Genomic DNA, 21,698 nt, shown 5'->3' on the forward strand with positions numbered 1-21,698 from the left:
GTGTGTGTTTCTGACTGTGTGTGTGTGTTTCTGACTGTGTGTGTGTGTTTCTGACTGTGTGTGTGTGTTTCTGACTGTGTGTGTGTGTTTCTGACTGTGTGTGTGTGTTTCTGACTGTGTGTGTGTGTTTCTGACTGTGTGTGTGTGTTTCTGACTGTGTGTGTGTGTTTCTGACTGTGTGTGTGTGTTTCTGACTGTGTGTGTGTGTTTCTGACTGTGTGTGTTTCTGACTGTGTGTGTTTCTGACTGTGTGTGTTTCTGACTGTGTGTGTGTGTTTCTGACTGTGTGTGTGTTTCTGACTGTGTGTGTGTGTTTCTGACTGTGTGTGTGTGTGTTTCTGTGTGTGTGTTTCTGACTGTGTGTGTGTGTGTTTCTCTGTGTGTTTGACTGTATGTGTGTGTTTCTCTGTGTGTGTTTCTCTGTGTGTGTTTGACTGTGTGTTTGTGTGTGTGTTTCTCTGTGTGTGTTTCTGACTGTATGTGTGTGTTTCTCTGTGTGTGTTTCTGACTGTGTGTGTGTGTGTGGTGTTTGTCGGCGCCCTCAGTGCGCATCTCCCATGGCTGGGCCGGCACTTTTTCGGCAGACAGGCAGCATTGCAGCTTTGCCCAACATCACAATCAATAATGCAAACCTTGCCTGATGCCACTCGTTAATCACTTACTAATTACAGTTCCCCCCCCTTTCTCTCCCTCTCTATTTTTCCATTGCGTTTGTCGGTTTATTTATTGGGACATGGTCGCTCGCAGCAATGGAAGTCAGTACAAGGGAGGGAGGGGAGGGAGAGAGGGAGAGCGGGATGGAGAGAGGCGGCGAGTCAGTGTTTTGTGCTCAGTATTACAGTGGATGTTGGTTGTAGGCTTGGGTGTTAAGGGAGGGGAGTGTCAATGCCACTCCGACATTGCTTGATCTAATATTTATGTATTTCTTAATTCATTATTTTACTTTTAGGTGTGTGTGTATTGTTGTGAATTGTTAGATACAACTGCACTGTTGGAGCTAGGAACACAAGCATTTCACTACACCCGCAATAACATCTGCTAAATATGTGGCCAATAAAATGGTATTGTATTTGATTTAAAGGCGGTGTGGGGAGGGGGATAAGTTGTGTTTTGACTTTTTAAAGTAGGAAAGTGAATGTGATGTCACTTTGCCTCAGGAGCAGAGCAGGATCACAATCTGGGTGAAGGGAGAGGTTCGCTTCAGTCTCTCTCTGCTCTGCTGTCTGTGATTGGTCGGGACTGATCCTACCTCACACCACTACGTTGGGGTCAGTGACCGGGTAACATGAAAATTGGCACAAGGCAGGTTGGCACTACCGCAATGCCAACTTTTGTCCGAGGCTGAGGGGGAACGTTGAAGAGTGTGGGGTTAGGGACACTGTGGGGTTAGGGACACTGTGGGGTTAGGGACACTGTGGGGTTAGGGACACTGTTGACTATGTGTGTGATTGATAAGGCAAGGCTATTTTTTGTACCTTGAGTTTTTTTATTTATGTAATTATTGCATCTGACTTTTCCCAAATATTCAAGATTCTCACACGTTTGTGGTTGCAGGACAGAAAGAAAAAGAAAAAAACACCCTTGGAGTCTCCCAATGCATTATGGGAAACTTTTATGAACTTTACACTACTTTTCCTACTTTCACTCCTTCCATCTCTCTCACCCCTCTGTCATCATCACCCCCTACCTAGTTCTAAGGCTCTCCAATGTTCCCAGACTGAAGTAATCACCCTATGGTCTCCAGGCTGTGTGATATCATCGGTGGCGTGGGAGAGTTGAGAGAGTGGCGCTCTCAACTTCTCACTCCGCCCCCCGAGGGTTTCCCTAGACGACGATAAGTGTCAATCACCTCCTTTCGTCAGATTTCGTCAACCTCTGACTCTCAGACATATAGGAGCCTCCAGGGACAAAACGGGGCCCTCAACAGAACCCTTGGGGGGCGATCTTATGTCACATGTGAACCTGTCTGTCAGTTTTTGAAAGCGCTAGCCCCAAAGCTAGGATTTGGTGTGTGTGTGTGTGTGTGTGTGTGTGTGTGTGTGTGTGTGTGTGTGTGTGTGTGGGTTGAGGCAAAGGGGATGAGTGATCTGTCTGGCTGTCTGTGTGTTACTGCAAAGCCCCTTAATGCAAAAATCTCTCTCTCTCTCTTCCTAACACCTCACTGCTCTTTATCTGAGCGTTTGTTTTTGAAATGTTTTTAGAATATAGCAATGTCCATGATATACAGTCTATTTATTAATATATCAACGTCCATGATATAGTCTATTTATTAATATATCAATGTTCATGATATACAGTCTATTAATAAATATATCAATGTCCATGATATACAGTCTATTAATAAATATATCAATGTTCATGGTATACAGTCTATTAATAAATATATCAATGTTCATAATATACAGTCTATTAATAAATATATCAATGTCCATGATATACAGTCTATTAATAAACTAGTGTTACTCCCTCTTTTTCAAAAAAAACCTATCTACACCTTACATTTGTTTGTTTATTTTATATAATTAATAGAATCACACTTAAGACCTAAAAGTGAAATCCTGGCTAATGAAGTTCCAGCATCTCGTTGTCTTAATTGTTGTCGAGGGCATTTCCACGCAGTTCCACTGTATCACCAGTTGGTGTCACCATGACTCCACTGATATGTTCCAGGGTGTTGCTTGGTCTGAAGCACTAGATTGACAATAAGTGTTTGCTATAGGAGCTTTTCTTTCTAACCACATGCACATTCTATCATTGAAGGCTTTCAGCTCCATAGAGGTGTGTTAATTGCTTTCCTGAAGCATGTGACAAATAAAGATACACACACTATGATTCACACACACACACACACACACGCCATAACGTAAATACATATGCAGATGACAACAGTCACTCCAGTTATCCAAACAATACCCGGCTTGAGAAGTGGATAAGGGTAAGAACACAAACAAGTGATAGAACAACACGGGAAAGGAAAGAACAAGAGAGAACAACACGGGAAAGGAAAGAACAAGAGAGAACAACACGGGAAAGGAAAGAACAAGAGAGAGAACAACACAGGAAAGGAAAGAACAAGAGAGAACAACACAGGAAAGGAAAGAACAAGAGAGAGAACAACACAGGAAAGGAAAGAACAAGAGAGAACAACACAGGAAAGGAAAGAACAAGAGAGAGAACAACACAGGAAAGGAAAGAACAAGAGAGAGAACAACACGGGAAAGGAAAGAACAAGAGAGAGAACAACACAGGAAAGGAAAGAACAAGAGAGAGAACAACACAGGAAAGGAAAGAACAAGAGAGAACAACACAGGAAAGGAAAGAACAAGAGAGAACAACACAGGAAAGGAAAGAACAAGAGAGAGAACAACACAGGAAAGGAAAGAACAAGAGAGAACAACACAGGAAAGGAAAGAACAAGAGAGAGAACAACACAGGAAAGGAAAGAACAAGAGAGAACAACACGGGAAAGGAAAGAACAAGAGAGAACAACACAGGAAAGGAAAGAACAAGAGAGAGAACAACACGGGAAAGGAAAGAACAAGAGAGAACAACACAGGAAAGGAAAGAACAAGAGAGAACAACACAGGAAAGGAAAGAACAAGAGAGAACAACACAGGAAAGGAAAGAACAAGAGAGAACAACACAGGAAAGGAAAGAACAAGAGAGAACAACACAGGAAAGGAAAGAACAAGAGAGAACAACACAGGAAAGGAAAGAACAAGAGAGAACAACACAGGAAAGGAAAGAACAAGAGAGAGAACAACACAGGAAAGGAAAGAACAAGAGAGAGAACAACACGGGAAAGGAAAGAACAAGAGAGAGAACAACACAGGAAAGGAAAGAACAAGAGAGAACAACACGGGAAAGGAAAGAACAAGAGAGAGAACAACACAGGAAAGGAAAGAACAAGAGAGAACAACACAGGAAAGGAAAGAGAAGGATGAGTAGAGCAGATAGCGGAGGAAGATCGAAGCGAGGGAGCGAGAGACGGAGGGAAGAACAAGTGCAGTGCAGGAGAGACGGAGCGAGCAGCGGCGTATAAGGTGTGTCCATTATCTTGACTGAGAGAGAGGAAGGCCTCGTTTCTTCCAAGGCATTCCTCTGGGCCTAGTTGTCAAAACCCACTGTATCTGCTTTCTGTTGGACCACAACTTCTGTTGATCTCTGAATCAACAGCCCCTTCCTCCCTCCATCACTCCATCATAGTATTTACAGATGATGCTCACGTCTTTTTCCACATGACCCCAAAAAAATGTCATTATAACAATGAATTTCATCTAAACCACATTACACTTAATGCCGCTTAGTGCTGATAATTGAGTCGTTCGCTCCCACTTGCGTTTATATTCCCATCTCCCCATACTCCATCTAAATGGAGACTGAGAGGAAAAGGGTGAGAGATAGAGGGAGAGAGAATCGGAGCAAAAGTGAGAGACACAGAGAGGACAGGAGAATCAGAGAGAAGTAGGTAGAGAGAGCTTTATTAAAAGTTCAAAGTTCACAGCCCTGTGGTGGCTCAGTGCTACTATACTAAAGGAGAGGTGCTCTCTTAGGTGATTTTCTATCTGCGCGTCTTTCTTTTTTGTTCTGCGACCATCTTCTGGTAGGGCTGCAGGTACACTACATGGCCAAAACTATGTGGATTCGGCTATTTCAGCCACACCCGTAGCTGACAGGAGTATAACATTGTAGACAAACATTGGCAGTAGAATGGTCTGTACGGAAGAGCTCAGTGACTTTCAACGTGGCACCGTCATAGGATGCCGCCTTCCCAAAAATTCAGTTTGTCAAATTTCTGCACTTCTAGAGCTAGCCTGGTCAACTGTCAGTGCTGTTATTGACGTGGAAATGTCTAGGAGCAACAACGGCTCAGCCATGAAGTGGTAGGCCACAAAAGCTCACCGAACGGGACTGCCGAGTGCTCTCTTCTTTTTCTCTCTCTCTCTCTCCTCTCTCTCTCTCTCTCTCTCTCTCTCTCTCTCTCTCTCATATATTTGTCTCTCTCATATATTTGTCTCTCTCTCATATATTTCTCTCTCTCTGTCAGTCTCTCTGTCTGTCTCTCTGTCTCTCTCTCTGTCTCATATATTTGTCTCCCTCACTCTGCCCAGAAAGCAGGAGTCCCTGGCTAATTCTTCATTGGGCTGTATGTGATAGGATCCAGAAATAGGGTTGGATGTCAGGTCACTAACTAAATGTAAAAAAACCTCCAGAGGCAGTGAGAGAGGCGTCTGGTCACCCCTCCCACTCATTCTATCCCCTCTCCCCACACAGTTACACACACACACTCACACACATAAATTCTTCCATGCTCACATACACACACACATTCTACCCCCCCCCCCCCCCCACACACACACACACACACACACACGTGGTATAGTCTCCAGAAATAGGGTTGGATGTCAGGTCACTAACTTAATTAAAAAACCTCCAGAGGGAGTGAGAGAGGCGTCCGGTGGATTCCCACTCATTCTATCCCCTCTCCCCACACAGTTACACACACACGCACATAAACACATGCATGCTCCCCCCCCCCCCCTCTACACACACACACACACACACACACACACACACACACACACACACACACACACACACACACACACACACACACACACACACACACACTACAATACAATACAGTACAATACAGTTTCAGGTCAGAGAATCAGATTCAGGTCAACTCTATTGGAGAGAGAGAGCTAGAGAGAGAGAGAGAGAGAGAGAGACTGGTGTTTTTATCCAGCGTACTTGGAATGATAATTACATTATTGATATGAATAATGCAAAGTCTGGATGTCCCTCTTTATTCCGCTACAACACCCAGGAATAATGTCCTCTAATTCACTGTGTGGAGAGAACATTATGGTGACATAACGGACTTCCTGTTTCTCCACCAACGCTGCTTTACAGGCTTTTTGTTGGAGATTTGAACTTCATACAGTGGGAATGTTAGCCAGTTAGCTAGTTTGACACAGCATCAACTTCATACTCTACAGTGAGATGGAATTTTAACGTTTTGGATAGTTGTCTGCTTTGTCACAGTGTGTTTTCGACTTGGTTTCTGTCCATGTGGCAATGTGACCCAATACTTTCAGTGTCGTTGTCTTGGGACACCAGCGAATGAGGGTCACAGATTCCTCCAGGGCATCATGCTCATTATTTGCCTGTTGTGCTGGTTTGGAGTGTGGGGTAATTAAATCCCTGTTCAGCCAACAAACACTTCGGACCTACTAGTGTGGTTGTATAAATATGGGACACTTTTGTTATAAGGTTTCTGTCATGCCCAGAGAATACTATGGTGTGTGTTTGTATCATTTGGGAGTGTGTGTGTGTGTGTGTGCGCACCTTAACGTCCCATTATGCTTCTTCTGAAGCCTCTTTGTCTCTGTGTCTTCCTACAGGAGATGTACTCTAAAGGTCTGATCCCGTGCAGTGTGATGAAACAGGTGCGAGGGCAGGGGGACAACCGCTTCGAAGTGGTCACCTCCCTCAGGATCTTCGTGTTTCGGCTGGAGAGGGAAGGTAAAAAGGAATGCACCTTACACCTCGCCCCTTACATCTTACACCTTCCTCCCTGTATCTTCCCTCTATACTCTCCCTGTATCTTCCCTCTATAGTCTCCCCTCCCTCTCCTCTCCCTCCCTCTATCTTCCCTCTATACCCTCCTCTCCCTCTATCTTCCCTCTATAGTCTCCTCTCCCTCTGTTCTCTCCTCTCCCTCCATCTTTCCTCTCTCCTCTCCCTCTATTTTCCCTCTATAGTCTCCTCTCCTCACCCTCTATCTTCCCTCTATAGTCTCCTCTCCCCTCCCTCTCCTTCCCTCTATAGTCTCCTCTCCCCTCCCTCTCCTTCCCTCTATAGTCTCCTCTATCTTCCCTCTATAGTCTCCTCTCCCCTCCCTCTCCTTCCCTCTATAGTCTCCTCTCTCCTCCCTCTCCTTCCCTCTATAGTCTCCTCTATTTTCCCTCTATAGTCTCCTCTCCCCTCCCTCTCCTTCCATCTATAGTCGCCTCTATCTTCCCTCTATAGTCTCCTCTCCCCTCCCTCTCCTTCCCTCTATAGTCTCCTCCCCCCTCCCTCTTCTTCCCTCTATAGTCTCCTCTCCCCTCCCTCTTCTTCCCTCTATAGTCTCCTCTATCTTCCCTCTATAGTCTCCTCTCCCCTCCCTCTCCTTCCCTCTATAGTCTCCTCTCCCCTCCCTCTCCTTCCCTCTATAGTCTCCTCTCCCCTCCCTCTCCTTCCCTCTATAGTCTCCTCTCCCCTCCCTCTCCTTCCCTCTATAGTCGCCTCTATCTTCCCTCTATAGTCTCCTCTCCCCTCCCTCTCCTTCCCTCTATAGTCTCCTCTCCCCTCCCTCTCCTTCCCTCTATAGTCTCCTCTCCCCTCCCTCTTCTTCCCTCTATAGTCTCCTCTCCCCTCCCTCTCCTTCCCCTATAGTCTCCTCTCCCCTCCCTCTCCTTCCCTCTATAGTCTCCTCTCCCCTCCCTCTCCTTCCCTCTATAGTCTCCTCTCCCCTCCCTCTCCTTCCCTCTATAGTCTCCTCTATCTTCCCTCTATAGTCTCCTCTCCCCTCCTTCTCCTTTCCTCTATAGTCTCCTCTCCCCTCCCTCTCCTTCCCTCTATAGTCTCCTCTCTTCTCCTTCCCTCTATAGTCTCCTCTCCCCTCCCTCTCCTTCGCTCTATAGTCCCCTCTATAGTCTCCTCTATCTTCCCTCTATAGTCTCCTCTCCCCTCCTTCTCCTTCCCTCTATAGTCTCCTCTCCCCTCCCTCTCCTTCCCTCTATAGTCTCCTTTATCTTCCTTCTATAGTCTCCTCTCCCCTCCCTCTCCTTCCCTCTATAGTCTCCTCGCCCCTCCCTCTCCTTCACTCTATAGTCTCCTCTCCCCTCCCTCTCCTTCCCTCTATTGTCTCCTCTCCCCTCCCTCTCCTTCCCTCTATAGTCTCCTCTCCCCTCCCTCTCCTTCGCTCTATAGTCCCCTCTATAGTCTCCTCTATCTTCCCTCTATAGTCTCCTCTCCCCTCCTTCTCCTTCCCTCTATAGTCTCCTCTCCCCTCCCTCTCCTTCCCTCTATAGTCTCCTTTATCTTCCTTCTATAGTCTCCTCTCCCCTCCCTCTCCTTCCCTCTATAGTCTCCTCGCCCCTCCCTCTCCTTCACTCTATAGTCTCCTCTCCCCTCCCTCTCCTTCCCTCTATTGTCTCCTCTCCCCTCCCTCTCCTTCCCTCTATTGTCTCCTCTCCCCTCCCTCTCCTTCCCTCTATAGTCTCCTCTCCCCTCCCTCTCCTTCCCTCTATAGTCTCCCTATAGAAGATGAAACATCCCCACCGGCGCTGCCTGTTAAGCGTATGCATTACCACTGTTTGGCCTCGGCTAATGGGGATCCTAAAAAATGAAATCAAATGAAAATCTCAGCCTCTTTTCTACTTTCTCTTTTTCCCTCTCATCTCTCTCTTTCACTAATCTCCTCTTTCTCTCATCTCTTTCAATCATTTCTTTCTCTCATCGCTCTCTTTTTCTCATCTCTCTCATCTCTCTCTCATCTGTCTTTCTCTCCTCTCATCTCTCATCTTTCTCTCATCTCTTCCACTTTCCCTTGCTCCCTCTACATTTATCGCTTACTTTCTTACTTTCTCCCTCTGTATGCCTCTCGTTCCTTCTCTCTCTCCCTCTGTATGCCTCTCTCGTTCCTTCTCTCTATTCTCTCTCTCCCTCTGTATGCCTCTCTCGTTCCTTCTCTCTCTCCCTCTGTATGCCTCTCTCGTTCCTTCTCTCGCTTCTCTCTCCCTCTGTATGCCTCTCTCGTTCCTTCTCTCTCTTCTCTCTCTCCCTCTGTATGCCTCTCTCGTTCCTTCTCTCGCTTCTCTCTCCCTCTGTATGCCTTTCTCGTTCCTTCTCTCTCTTCTCTCTCTCCCTCTGTATGCCTCTCTCGTTCCTTCTCTCTCTTCTCTCTCTCCCTCTTTATTTTCAAACAGAATAGTGGAGAACTTCCTCTATGCAAACATCTCAGGCAATTAGGTGGGTTTGTGTCTGTTCTAATGAGGGGAAACGGAGACGCTTTTCACGTTTTTCACTTCTAACACCCCCCCCCCCAGCGGAGACTGGCTGGGTTTGATGTTGAGCAGTGGAGGAGACTGACTGGGTTTAATGTTGAGCAGTGGAGGAGACTAGCTGGGCTGGATGTTGAGCAGTGGAGGAGACTGGCTGGGTTTGATGTTGAGCAGTGGAGGAGACTAGCTGGGTTTGATGTTGAGCAGTGGAGGAGACTAGCTGGGTTTGATGTTGAGCAGTGGAGGAGACTGACTGGGTTTAATGTTGAGCAGTGGAGGAGACTGGCTGGGTTTGATGTTGAGCAGTGGAGGAGACTAGCTGGGTTTGATGTTGAGCAGTGGAGGAGACTAGCTGGGCTTGATGTTGAGCAGTGGAGGAGACTAGCTGGGTTTGATGTTGAGCAGTGGAGGAGACTAGCTGGGCTTGATGTTGAGCAGTGGAGGAGACTGGCTGGGCTTGATGTTGAGCAGTGGAGGAGACTAGCTGGGTTTGATGTTGAGCAGTGGAGGAGACTGACTGGGTTTGATGTTGAGCAGTGGAGGAGACTGGCTGGGTTTAATGTTGAGCAGTGGAGGAGACTAGCTGGGTTTGATGTTGAGCAGTGGAGGAGACTGGCTGGGTTTGATGTTGAGCAGTGGAGGAGACTGGCTGGGTTTGATGTTGAGCAGTGGAGGAGACTGGCTGGGTTTGATGTTGAGCAGTGGAGGAGACTGGCTGGGTTTGATGTTGAGCAGTGGAGGAGACTGGCGGGGTTTGATGTTGAGCAGTGGAGGAGACTGATTGGGCTTGGGGAAAGTCACAGACAGACAGACAGACAGACAGACAGACAGACAGACAGACAGACAGACAGACAGACAGACAGACAGACAGACAGACAGACAGACAGACAGACAGACAGACAGACAGACAGACAGACAGACAGACAGACAGACAGACAAGTAAACAAGGAAGTTCGAATAAGAAGGCCAGAAACAAAGATACAGTCAGACATGCAGAAGGAGAGAGAGGAGATGGAGAGCAGATGAATAATTTAAGGACAAAGAGGGAGAGAGTGCTCGCAGCTGTCCGCTAGCTGTTATCATTGGACTGCAGGGGTACAGTACTGTTCCCTCATATGTACCTCAGCTGGAGAAAGAGGGAGGGAGGGAGAGAAAGAGGGAGGGAGAGAAAGAGGCCGCCCAAAGACACAGAAGAGACACAGACTGGCAGGCGTATAAATAACTCACCAGGAGACAGGAGAGGGAAGCGCACATGGTCAGAGTGGTTGGCTCATACAAACTGTCAACCAGCTGATGCACAGCGATACGGAGGGGTTTGTGGAAGTCAAGTGTGGGAGAGAGTTAGTTGTGCATTTTGTGTTTCTGTGTAGATATTTCTGCAGCATGGCGTATATAGAGAACAGAGAGGACAGTTAGACCACAACCTCTTCACATTGTGGACAGCTCCTCTCCTCTTCACCTCCCGCTCTTCACATGTACAGAGAAGAGAGAAAACAATCTACTCCAGAGAGAGAGAGAGAGAGAGAGAGAGAGAGACCCACCCACCCATTCAGTAGAGATGAGATACTCACTCACTGGCTGTGTACTATGGAGAGCCCTATATACCGTTTAGGACACAGACATAATGTGTGTGTCTGTCTCTCTTCTTCTCAATCTTATAAGAGAGGCGAGGTACAGTCCAGAGGTTATCAGGGTGGAGTGGTACAGTCCAGAGGTTAACAGGGTGGAGTGGTACAGTCCAGAGGTTAACAGGGTGGAGTGGTACAGTCCAGAGGTTAACAGGGTGGAGTGGTACAGTCCAGAGGTTAACAGGGTGGAGTGTGTGCTCTTGAAGAGTGCTTCGGAACAGAGAGTGTAGACTGGTTTCCTGTGCACGTGGACAGACAAGTGCAGACATCTGGGCTACGTTCAGTTGTCAAATGTTGCAGATGGAAATGCCACGACTAGAGCAGACATGGAAAGTTTCTTTCTACATCACATATTTCGATCTGAACGTTCCAAAACCATTGCGTCCTTAAGAACGCGTTTCTCTCTGTTCTTACCCTGATGGCCAAGAATTCAACTCTTCATAGCTAGAATTCATTCCCATTCTCTCTCACACATTGATAATCAATACTTTCTACCCTAACCCTTCCTACTATTCTTCATCTCCAACTTTCCACCTGATCCTGTCCCTGTTGTCTCTCTTCCACCTGATCCTGTCCCTGTTGTCTCTCTTCCACCTGATCCTGTCCCTGTTGTCTCTCTTCCACCTGATCCTGTCCCTGTTGTCTCTCTTCCACCTGACCCTGTCCCTGTTGTCTCTCTTCCACCTGATCCTGTCCCTGTTGTCTCTCTTCCACCTGACCCTGTCCCTGTTGTCTCTCTTCCACCTGATCCTGTCCCTGTTGTCTCTCTTCCACCTAATCCTGTCCCTGTTGTCTCTCTTCCACCTGATCCTGTCCCTGTTGTCTCTCTTCCACCTGATCCTGTCCCTGTTGTCTCTCTTCCACCTGATCCTGTCCCTGTTGTCTCTCTTTCACCTGATCCTGTCCCTGTTGTCACTCTTCCACCTGATCCTGTCCCTGTTGTCTCTCTTCCACCTGATCCTGTCCCTGTTGTCACTCTTCCACCTGATCCTATCCCTGTTGTCTCTCTTCCACCTGATCCTGTCCCTGTTGTCTCTCTTTCACCTGATCCTGTCCCTGTTGTCACTCTTCCACCTGATCCTATCCCTGTTGTCTCTCTTCCACCTGATCCTGTCCCTGTTGTCTCTCTTCCACCTGATACTGTCCCTGTTGTCTCTGTTCTCCCCTCCCTCACCTCTTTCTATCCTTCCCTCCCTCCCTCTCCCCCCTTTCCTTCGCTCATCCCTTCTTCTCTTCCCCTCTCCCTTCCTCTCTGTCTCTTCCTCTCTCTCTCTGTCTCCCTCTTTCATCCCCCTCCCTTGGAGTGACGAGGCAGGGCAGATAGAGGAGAGGAAGGAAGGAAGGTCCTGAATAAATGAAAAGGAAAATAAGAGTGTCTCCCAGACAGACAGGTAATAGGACTACAAAATCAGGGAGGAACAGTACAGACTGGTGATGTGAAGAGCTGTGAATTATTAAAGGCTTTATGGTTTATTAATCCAGGCTCTTTGTGAATTCATAAGGTAGCTGATGGTTTGGCCGAGCCAGGTTGGGCTGGGCATGAAGGGGCCGGGAGGTTTGGGCTGGGCATGAAGGGCCAGGAGGTTTGAGCTGGGCATGAAGGTGCCAGGAGGTTTGAGCTGGGCATGAAGGGGCCGGGAGGTTTGGGCTGGGCATGAAGGGGCCAGGAGGTTTGGGCTGGGCATGAAGGGGCCAGGAGGTTTGGGCTGGGCATGAAGAGGCCCGGAGGTTTGGGCTGGGCATGAAGGGGCCAGGAGGTTTGAGCTGGGTGTTGAGGGGCATGAAGGGGCCAGGAGGTTTGAGCTGGGCATGAAGGGGCCAGGAGGTTTGAGCTGGGTGTTGGGCTGGGCATGAAGGGGCCAGGACGTTTGGGCTGGGCATGAAGGGGCCAGGAGGTTTGAGAGGTACTTTTCTATACACAGACACAGGAACTTCTTGTCCTTGGTCAGATCAATGAGTACAGCTAGGACAGAAGGACAGTGTTGGTGTGTGTGTGTGTAATTGATAGAGTGATAGCATCTTTGTCTGTGCTCATATGTTTTAGTTCTTTCTCTACATTGTAGAGGTGTAGAAACAACTTGAGAAGAGAGCTACCTAACTAACAGAAGCAGAGAGACTCCTCCTAAACCTTCTTATCCCTCTCCTGCCATCCCCCTGGCACCCAACTCCCATCCTGTCCCCCTGGCACCCAACTACCATCCCGTCCCCCTGGCACCCAACTACCATCCCGTCCCCCTGGCACCCAACTACCATCCCGTCCCCCTGGCACCCAACTACCATCCCGTCCCCCTGGCACCCAACTCTCATCCCGTCCCCCTGGCACCCAACTACCATCCCGTCCCCCTGGCACCCAACTACCATCCCGTCCCCCTGGCACCCAACTTCCATCCCGTCCCCCTGGCACCCAACTACCATCCCGTCCCCCTGGCACCCAACTACCATCCCGTCCCCCTGGCACCCAACTACCATCCCGTCCCCCTGGCACACAACTACCATCCCGTCCCCCTGGCACACAACTACTATCCCGTCCCCCTGGCACCCAACTACCATCCCGTCCCCCTGGCACCCAACTACCATCCCGTCCCCCTGGCACACAACTACTATCCCGTCCCCCTGGCACCCAACTACCATCCCGTCCCCCTGGCACCCAACTACCATGCTGTCCCCCTGGCACCCAACTACCATGCTGTCCCCCTGGCACCCAACTACCATGCTGTCCCCCTGGCACCCAACTACCATGCTGTCCCCCTGGCACCCAACTACCATCCCGTCCCCCTGGCACCCAACTACTATCCCGTCCCCCTGGCACCCAACCTTCATCCCGTCCCCCTGGCACCCAACTACCATCCCGTCCCCCTGGCACACAACTACCATCCCGTCCCCCTGGCACACAACTACTATCCCGTCCCCCTGGCACCCAACTACCATCCCGTCCCCCTGGCACCCAACTACCATCCCGTCTCCCTGGCACCCAACTACAATCCTGTCTCCCTGGCACCCAACTACCATCCTGTCCCCCTGGCACCCAACTACCATGCTGTCCCCCTGGCACCCAACTACCATGCTGTCCCCCTGGCACCCAACTACCATCCTGTCCCACTGGCACCCAACTACCATGCTGTCCCCCTGGCACCCAACAACCATGCTGCCCCCCTGGCACCCAACAACCATGCTGTCCCCCTGGCACCCAACTACCATGCTGTCTCCCTGGCACCCAACTACCATGCTGTCCCCCTGGCACCCAACTACCATGCTGTCCCCCTGGCACCCAACTACCATGCTGTCCCCCTGGCACCCAACTACCATGCTGTCCCCCTGGCACCCAACTACCATGCTGTCCCCCTGGCACCCAACTACCATGCTGTCCCCCTGGCACCCAACTACCATGCTGTCCCCCTGGCACCCAACTACCATGCTGTCCCCCTGGCACCCAACTACCATGCTGTCCCCCTGGCACCCAACTACCATCCTGTCTCCCTGGCACCCAACCACCATCCCGTCTCCCTGGCACCCAACTACCATCCCGTCCCCCTGGCACCCAACTACCGTCCCGTCCCCCTGGTACCCAACTACCATCCCTGGCACCCAACTACCATCCCGTCCCCCTGGCACCCAACTACCATCCCGTCCCCCTGGCACCCAACTACCATCCCGTCCCCCTGGCACCCAACTACCATCCCGTCCCCCTGGCACCCAACTACCATGCTGTCCCCCTGGCACCCAACTACCATGCTGTCCCCCTGGCACCCAACTACCATCCCGTCCCCCTGGCACCCAACTACCATCCCGTCCCCCTGGCACCCAACTACCATGCCGTCCCCCTGGCACCCAACTACCATCCCGTCCCCTGGCACCCAACTACCATCCCGTCCCCCTGGCACCCAACTACCATCCCGTCCCCCTGGCACACAACTACCATCCCGTCCCCCTGGCACACAACTACTATCCCGTCCCCCTGGCACCCAACTACCATCCCGTCCCCCTGGCACCCAACTACCATCCCGTCTCCCTGGCACCCAACTACAATCCTGTCTCCCTGGCACCCAACTACCATCCTGTCCCCCTGGCACCCAACTACCATGCTGTCCCCCTGGCACCCAACTACCATGCTGTCCCCCTGGCACCCAACTACCATGCTGTCCCCCTGGCACCCAACTACCATGCTGTCCCCCTGGCACCCAACAACCATGCTGCCCCCCTGGCACCCAACAACCATGCTGTCCCCCTGGCACCCAACTACCATGCTGTCTCCCTGGCACCCAACTACCATGCTGTCCCCCTGGCACCCAACTACCATGCTGTCCCCCTGGCACCCAACTACCATGCTGTCCCCCTGGCACCCAACTACCATGCTGTCCCCCTGGCACCCAACTACCATGCTGTCCCTCTGGCACCCAACTACCATGCTGTCCCCCTGGCACCCAACTACCATGCTGTCCCCCTGGCACCCAACTACCATGCTGTCCCCCTGGCACCCAACTACCATGCTGTCCCCCTGGCACCCAACTACCATCCTGTCTCCCTGGCACCCAACTACCATCCTGTCCCCCTGGCACCCAACTACCATCCCGTCCCCCTGGTACCCAACTACCATCCTGTCTCCCTGGCACCCAACCACCATCCCGTCTCCCTAGCACCCAACTACCATCCCGTCCCCCTGGCTCCCAACTACCGTCCCGTCCCCCTGGTACCCAACTACCATCCCTGGCACCCAACTACCATACCGTCCCCCTGGCACCCAACTACCATCCCGTCCCCCTGGCACCCAACTACCATCCCGTCCCCCTGGCACCCAACTACCATCCCGTCCCCCTGGCACCCAACTACCATTCTGTCCCCCTGGCACCCAACTACCATTCTGTCCCCCTGGCACCCAACTACCATTCTGTCCCCCTGGCACCCAACTACCATTCTGTCCCCCTGGCACCCAACTACCATTCTGTCCCCCTGGCACCCAACTACCATCCTGTCCCCCTGGCACCCAACTACCATGCTGCTCCCCCTGGCACCCAACTACCATCCTGTCCCCCTGGCACCCAACTACCATGCTGCTCCCCCTGGCACCCAACTACCATCCCGTCCCCCTGGCACCCAACTACTAGTTAGGTATGAACACCCCCAGACGATCAGACTGATTTCAAAAGGAGGCTCAGGTAAATGCATGATACAAAATATATGTGGAAGTATTTCCATGAAGTAAACACACACACATTGATTTATTAGACATACTGTGATGATTTAAAAAATACAATTTAAATGACCACATGCAACCTTTAAAGGTCTTTGAGTTAGTTAGTTTGGCTGCACTGGGGGTCTGTTTTGTGAGGTGGTAGTATTTTTCTGAAGAACCACAACAGAAATGTTGCTGGTAGGAACTATGGAAAGTTGTCTCAGCTGTTGTCTCAGCACCCCAAGTGATGTACTGTTTCTTAGGCTCTTTGTTTTGAATAAAGTTAATAGCCCTTTCTCTCCCTCCTCTCTTTTTTCTCTCGTTCCTCTCTTTCCTCCTGTCTTCTGTCCCTCGTGTGCTCTCTATCAGAGCAGTTGCCAGGTGTTGTGGACATGCACAAGCCTAGGTGTGTGTAAGTGTGTAGTTCTCCAAAGGCCCCTTTAAATATGCCACTAGAAAGAGAGAGAGAGAGAGAGAGAGAGAGAGAGGCAGAGAGAGAGAGGCAGAGAGAGAGAGGCAGAGAGAGAGAGGCAGAGAGAGAGAGAGAGGCAGAGAGAGAGAGAGAGGCAGAGAGAGAGAGAGAGAGAGAGGCAGAGAGAGAGAGAGAGAGAGGCAGAGAGAGAGAGAGAGAGAGAGAGAGAGGCAGAGAGAGAGAGAGAGAGGCAGAGAGAGAGAGAGAGAGGCAGAGAGAGAGAGAGAGAGAGGCAGAGAGAGAGAGAGAGAGAGAGAGGCAGAGAGAGAGAGAGAGAGGCAGAGAGAGAGAGAGAGAGAGAGAGGCAGAGAGAGAGAGAGGGAGAGAAGATTTTCAATAGAGTGAACATGGTACTAACTGTATTGTCTATCTCACCACCTGTGGGGGTTTCTTTCGGTGGAATCAGTTTTTTTTTACGTATTGTGCTATTATTCTAATATGTTGTTCTTCCTCTCCTTCACCCACCCACCCACCCACCCACCCACCCACACAGGGGAGCGTCAGGAGTGGATGGAGGCTCTTCAAACGGCCATACGCTCCCCTGCCTCCATTTCCCAGAAGCCCCAGAAGTGTGGCACCAACAAACATGGCAGCATGGAGCTGAGAGGGTACAAAGGCAAAGTGTACGTCTCCCTGACGGGGACCAGATTCAAACTCTGCAAATCAGAACAGGTACATACGGCTTCTCATCCCACTGGGGCGTCTGTCTTTATGCTGTTTCTTTCCCACACTGCAGGCAGCGTATTGCATTATTTCTCCTAGGTTGCATATTGCAAAATGTGATTTGAATAAGGAGGAGAGCTTTTGCATCCTGTGTAGCTGGGTACCATATTCCTTGTCCCGGAATCTTTGGCACAAACTGTCTTTGAACCCTGGACGTCGGTGTCTTTGAACCCTGGACGTCGGTGTCTTTGAACCCTGGACGTCGGTGTCTTTGAACCCTGGACGTCGGTGTCTTTGAACCCTGGACGTCGGTGTCTTTGAACCCTGGATGTTGGTGTCTTTCTGGTTCATGTCAATAGATGTAAATGGAGCATTTCCAGACCAAACCCAACAAGACACTTCTTTTACTCCACCCGCTCCATGACAGAACACTATGAGATAGATCTAGTGATACTGTGGAAGAACTCATGCTACCCTCTCACCCGTCTCCACCCCGCCCCTCTCTCCCTTCCGTCTCCACCCCGTCCCTCTCTCCTTTCCGTCCCCACCCCGTCCCTCTCTCCCTTCCGTCTCCACCCCGTCCCTCTCTCCCTTCCGTCTCCACCTCGCCCCTCTCTCCCTTCCGTCTCCACCCCGTCCCTCTCTCCCTTCCGTCTCCACCTCGTCCCTCTCTCCCTTCCGTCTCCACCTCGTCCCTCTCTCCCTTCCGTCATCACCCCGTCCCTCTCTCCCTTCCGTCTCCACCCCGTCCCTCTCTCCCTTCCGTCCTCACCCCGTCCCTCTCTCCCTTCCGTCTCCACCCCGTCCCTCTCTCCCTTCCGTCTCCACCCCGCCCCTCTCTCCCTTCCGTCTCCACCCCGCCCCTCTCTCCCTTCCGTCTCCACCCCGCCCCTCTCTCCCTTCCGTCTCCACCCCGTCCCTCTCTCCCTTCCGTCTCCACCCCGCCCCTCTCTCCCTTCCGTCTCCACCCCGCCCCTCTCTCCCTTCCGTCTCCACCCCGCCCCTCTCTCCCTTCCGTCTCCACCCCGTCCCTCTCTCCCTTCCGTCTCCACCCCGCCCCTCTCTCCCTTCCGTCTCCACCCCGTCCCTCTCTCCCTTCCGTCTCCACCCCGCCCCTCTCTCCCTTCTGTCTCCACCTCGTCCCTCTCTCCCTTCCGTCTCCACCTCGTCCCTCTCTCCCTTCCGTCTCCACCTCGTCCCTCTCTCCCTTCCGTCTCCACCTCGTCCCTCTCTCCCTTCCGTCTCCACCCCGTCCCTCTCTCCCTTCCGTCTCCACCCTGCCTCTCTCACCTCGTCTCCACCCCGTCCCTCTCTCCCTTCCATCTCCACCCCGTCCCTCTCTCCCTTCCATCTCCACCCTGCCCCTCTCTCCCTTCCGTCTCCACCATGCCTCTCTCCCTTCCGTCTCCAACCTGCCTCTCTCCCTTCCGTCTCCACCCCGTCCCTCTCTCTCTTCCGTCTCCACCCCGTCCCTCTCTCCCTTCCGTCTCCACCCCGTCCCTCTCTCCCTTCCGTCTCCACCCCGTCCCTCTCTCCCTTCCGTCTCCACCTCGTCCCTCTCTCCCTTCCGTCTCCACCTCGTCCCTCTCTCCCTTCCGTCTCCACCTCGTCCCTCTCTCCCTTCCGTCTCCACCCTGCCTCTCTCACCTCGTCTCCACCCCGTCCCTCTCTCCCTTCCGTCTCCAACCTGCCTCTCTCACCTCGTCTCCACCTCGTCCCTCTCTCCCTTCCGTCTCCACCCCGCCCCTCTCTTCCTTCCGTCTCCACCCCGCCCCTCTCTCCCTTCCGTCTCCACCCCGCCCCTCTCTCCCTTCCGTCTCCACCCCGCCCCTCTCTCCCTTCCGTCTCCACCCCACCCCTCTCTCCCTTCCGTCTCCACCCCGCCCCTCTCTCCCTTCCGTCTCCACCCCGCCCCTCTCTCCCTTCCGTCTCCACCCCGCCCCTCTCTCCCTTCCGTCTCCACCCCGCCCCTCTCTCCCTTCCGTCTCCACCCCGCCCCTCTCTCCCTTCCGTCTCCACCCCGCCCCTCTCTCCCTTCTGTCTCCACCCCGTCCCTCTCTCCCTTCCGTCTCCATCCTGCCTCTCTCACCTCGTCTCCACCCCGTCCCTCTCTCCTTTCCGTCTCCACCCCGTCCCTCTCTCCCTTCCATCTCCACCTCGCCCCTCTCTCCTTTCCGTCCCCACCCCACCCCCCTTTCCCTTCCGTCCCGACCCCACACTTCCATCTCCACCTTGCCCCTCTCTCCCTTCCGTCCTCTCTCATTCCCTTTCTCTCATTATTTCCTTCATTAGCGTAAACAAACATCTTTGTCCTAATTCTCTATGGGTATCGTTCTGTGTCAGCATGTTTCCGTGAAGGAGAGAGAGGGAAAGTAGAAGGGTGAAAATTGGAATTAATTGTATTTTTCTTTGCTTAAACGCTAAATTCCAAGCGTGGCAAATGCACCAACACAGCGTTAGCTATTCCGAGAGGGAGGGAGAGAGGGACAGGGGGAGAGAGAGTGGGATGAAGGGAGAGATGTAGAAAGAGAGGTAGCTGATGGAGTGAATGTTTAAGCCTATGGGTGAAAGAGTAAGAAACAGGGAGTGGCTTGAGATCGGGAGAGATGCATTTTTGGGCTAGGCGTCCCGTTAGTGGGACAACGTCCGGTGAAACTGGAGGGCGCGCAATTCAAATAAATAATCATAAAAATTATGGATATTTAACATTTAGAAACATACAAGTGTCTTATATTGGTTAGAAGTTTAAATTCTTGTTAATCTAACTGCACTATCCGATTTACAGTAGCCATTACAGCGAAAGCATGCCATGCGATTGTTTGAGGACGGCGCCCCACATCAAAATATTTTTCCACTGGTACAGGTTTCACAAATTCACAAATAGAAATTAAATATTCGCTTACTTTTTGAAAATCTTCCTCTGACTTGTCATCCAAAGGGTCCCAGCTACAACATGTAGTGTCGTTTTGTTAGATAAAATCCATCTTTATATCCCAAAAAGTCAGTTTAGGTGCCATCGATTTGAGTGATCCACTCGTTCAACATGCTAAGAAAGGAATCCGAAAATCTACCCCTAAACTGTGTTTCAACAAGTCAAAATACGTTTCTATTTACTCCTCAGATACCCTAAAATCTAATTAAACTATAATATTTCTTACGGATAGAAATATGTTCAATAGGAAACCGATTTTAGCAGGTGTGTACTGTCATCATAGCGTGCTCAATTTCCCTAGACTGTGTCCCTGTACTAAAACTCATATTTCTTATTCGTTTTGGAAGAAACAAGCCTGAAACCTTGAACATAGACTGCTGACACCCTGTGGAAGCCATAGGAATTGCATCCTGGGAGCTAGAATTCAGTATGCCCCTATACTTTCTATTGTAAGAACATGGGCTCTCCAAAAAAATCATATTCTGTTTGGTTTTTCATTGGATTTTCTCCTACCTTATCTATTGTGTTATGCTCTCTTACATTATTTGAACATTTCTACAAACTTCAAAGTGTTTTATTTCCAATGGTACAAATTATATGCATAATCAGGGCCTGAGCAACAGGCAGTTTTTACATTGGGCACGTCATTCAGGCGGAAATTGAGAAAAAAGGGGCCTAGCCCTAAGAAGTTTTAAAAGGAGAGGGTGAGAGTGTATTATGTAGCCATGTTCATGTTCACTGGAGTGGAGAACTTCATCTAACATGATGAACGAGCTGTTGAGAACGTCCCCCACACCTCATTTCTCATGGATTGTAAACTGTGTGATGGAAGTGTCCTCTAAGGTCATTTTAAGCACTGTGTTTCCCAAGGTAAAGCAGGTCAAAACAGACACAGACAAACACTGTAGTGTGTAGCCCTACCACATCCATCTCTCCCTCTCTACTACTCATGTCTACTTAGCCCTACCACATCCATCTCTCCCTCTCTACTACTCATGTCTACTTAGCCCTACCACATCCATCTCTCCCTCTCTACTACTCATGTCTACTTAGCCCTACCACATCCATCTCTCCCTCTCTACTACTCATGTCTACTTAGCCCTACCACATCCATCCATCTCTCTCCCTCTCTACTACTCATGTCTACTTAGCCCTACCACATCCATCTCTCTCCCTCTCTACTACTCATGTCTACTCAGCCCTACCACACCCATCTCTCTCCCTCTCTACTACTCATGTCTACTCAGCCCTACCACATCCATCTCTCCCTCTCTACTACTCATGTCTACTCAGCCCTACCACATCCATCTCTCCCTCTCTACTAGTCATGTCTGCTTGGTGCTAGCCTCATCTGAGTCTCATGGACAGCATGTGCTATACGATGCTCATCACTACAAGGTCGTTTCATCTCTTACCTAGACCTAGGGGGTGGCGATGTGTGCAGGCTTTTGTTCTATCCCAGAGCAAACACCTGATTCAGTTAGTCTAAGCAATGAATGCTTACAACCTTGATTGTCCAAATCAGTTGTGTTAGTGCAGTGTGGCCCTCCAGAACCCCAAGTGCAGAAGTTTGGCCTAGGCTAGGGGGCCTAACATAGGGGACTGAAATTGATGCTAGTGGTTTTACACAGTGTAACATTGTACTGTTTAACTGACCTTGATTGCAATAGGTGAGGTTGGGCTTCTTAGTAGGAAATGAATGTCTGTCAAATCTTTTGCCATTTAAAAAACTGTATTTAATAGTGTACTGGTCTCCCACTAGTGTGATTGGTAAGGTTAA

General features: G+C 50.7%; 1 protein-coding gene across 1 annotated transcript in view; it reads left to right on the forward strand.

Moving 5' to 3' along the window:
• arap2 (ArfGAP with RhoGAP domain, ankyrin repeat and PH domain 2) overlaps positions 1 to 21,698 on the forward strand; it is a 187,990-nt gene that overhangs the window by 28,513 nt on the left and 137,779 nt on the right. The window contains 2 exon segments of the mRNA XM_045721480.1: positions 6,408 to 6,528; positions 16,817 to 16,995. Coding sequence (XP_045577436.1) covers positions 6,408 to 6,528; positions 16,817 to 16,995 — 300 coding nt within the window.

Source organism: Salmo salar, chromosome 07 (genome assembly GCF_965601325.2).
Source record: "Salmo salar chromosome 07, fSalSal1, whole genome shotgun sequence".
In the NCBI taxonomy this organism is placed as follows: Eukaryota; Metazoa; Chordata; class Actinopteri; order Salmoniformes; family Salmonidae; genus Salmo; species Salmo salar.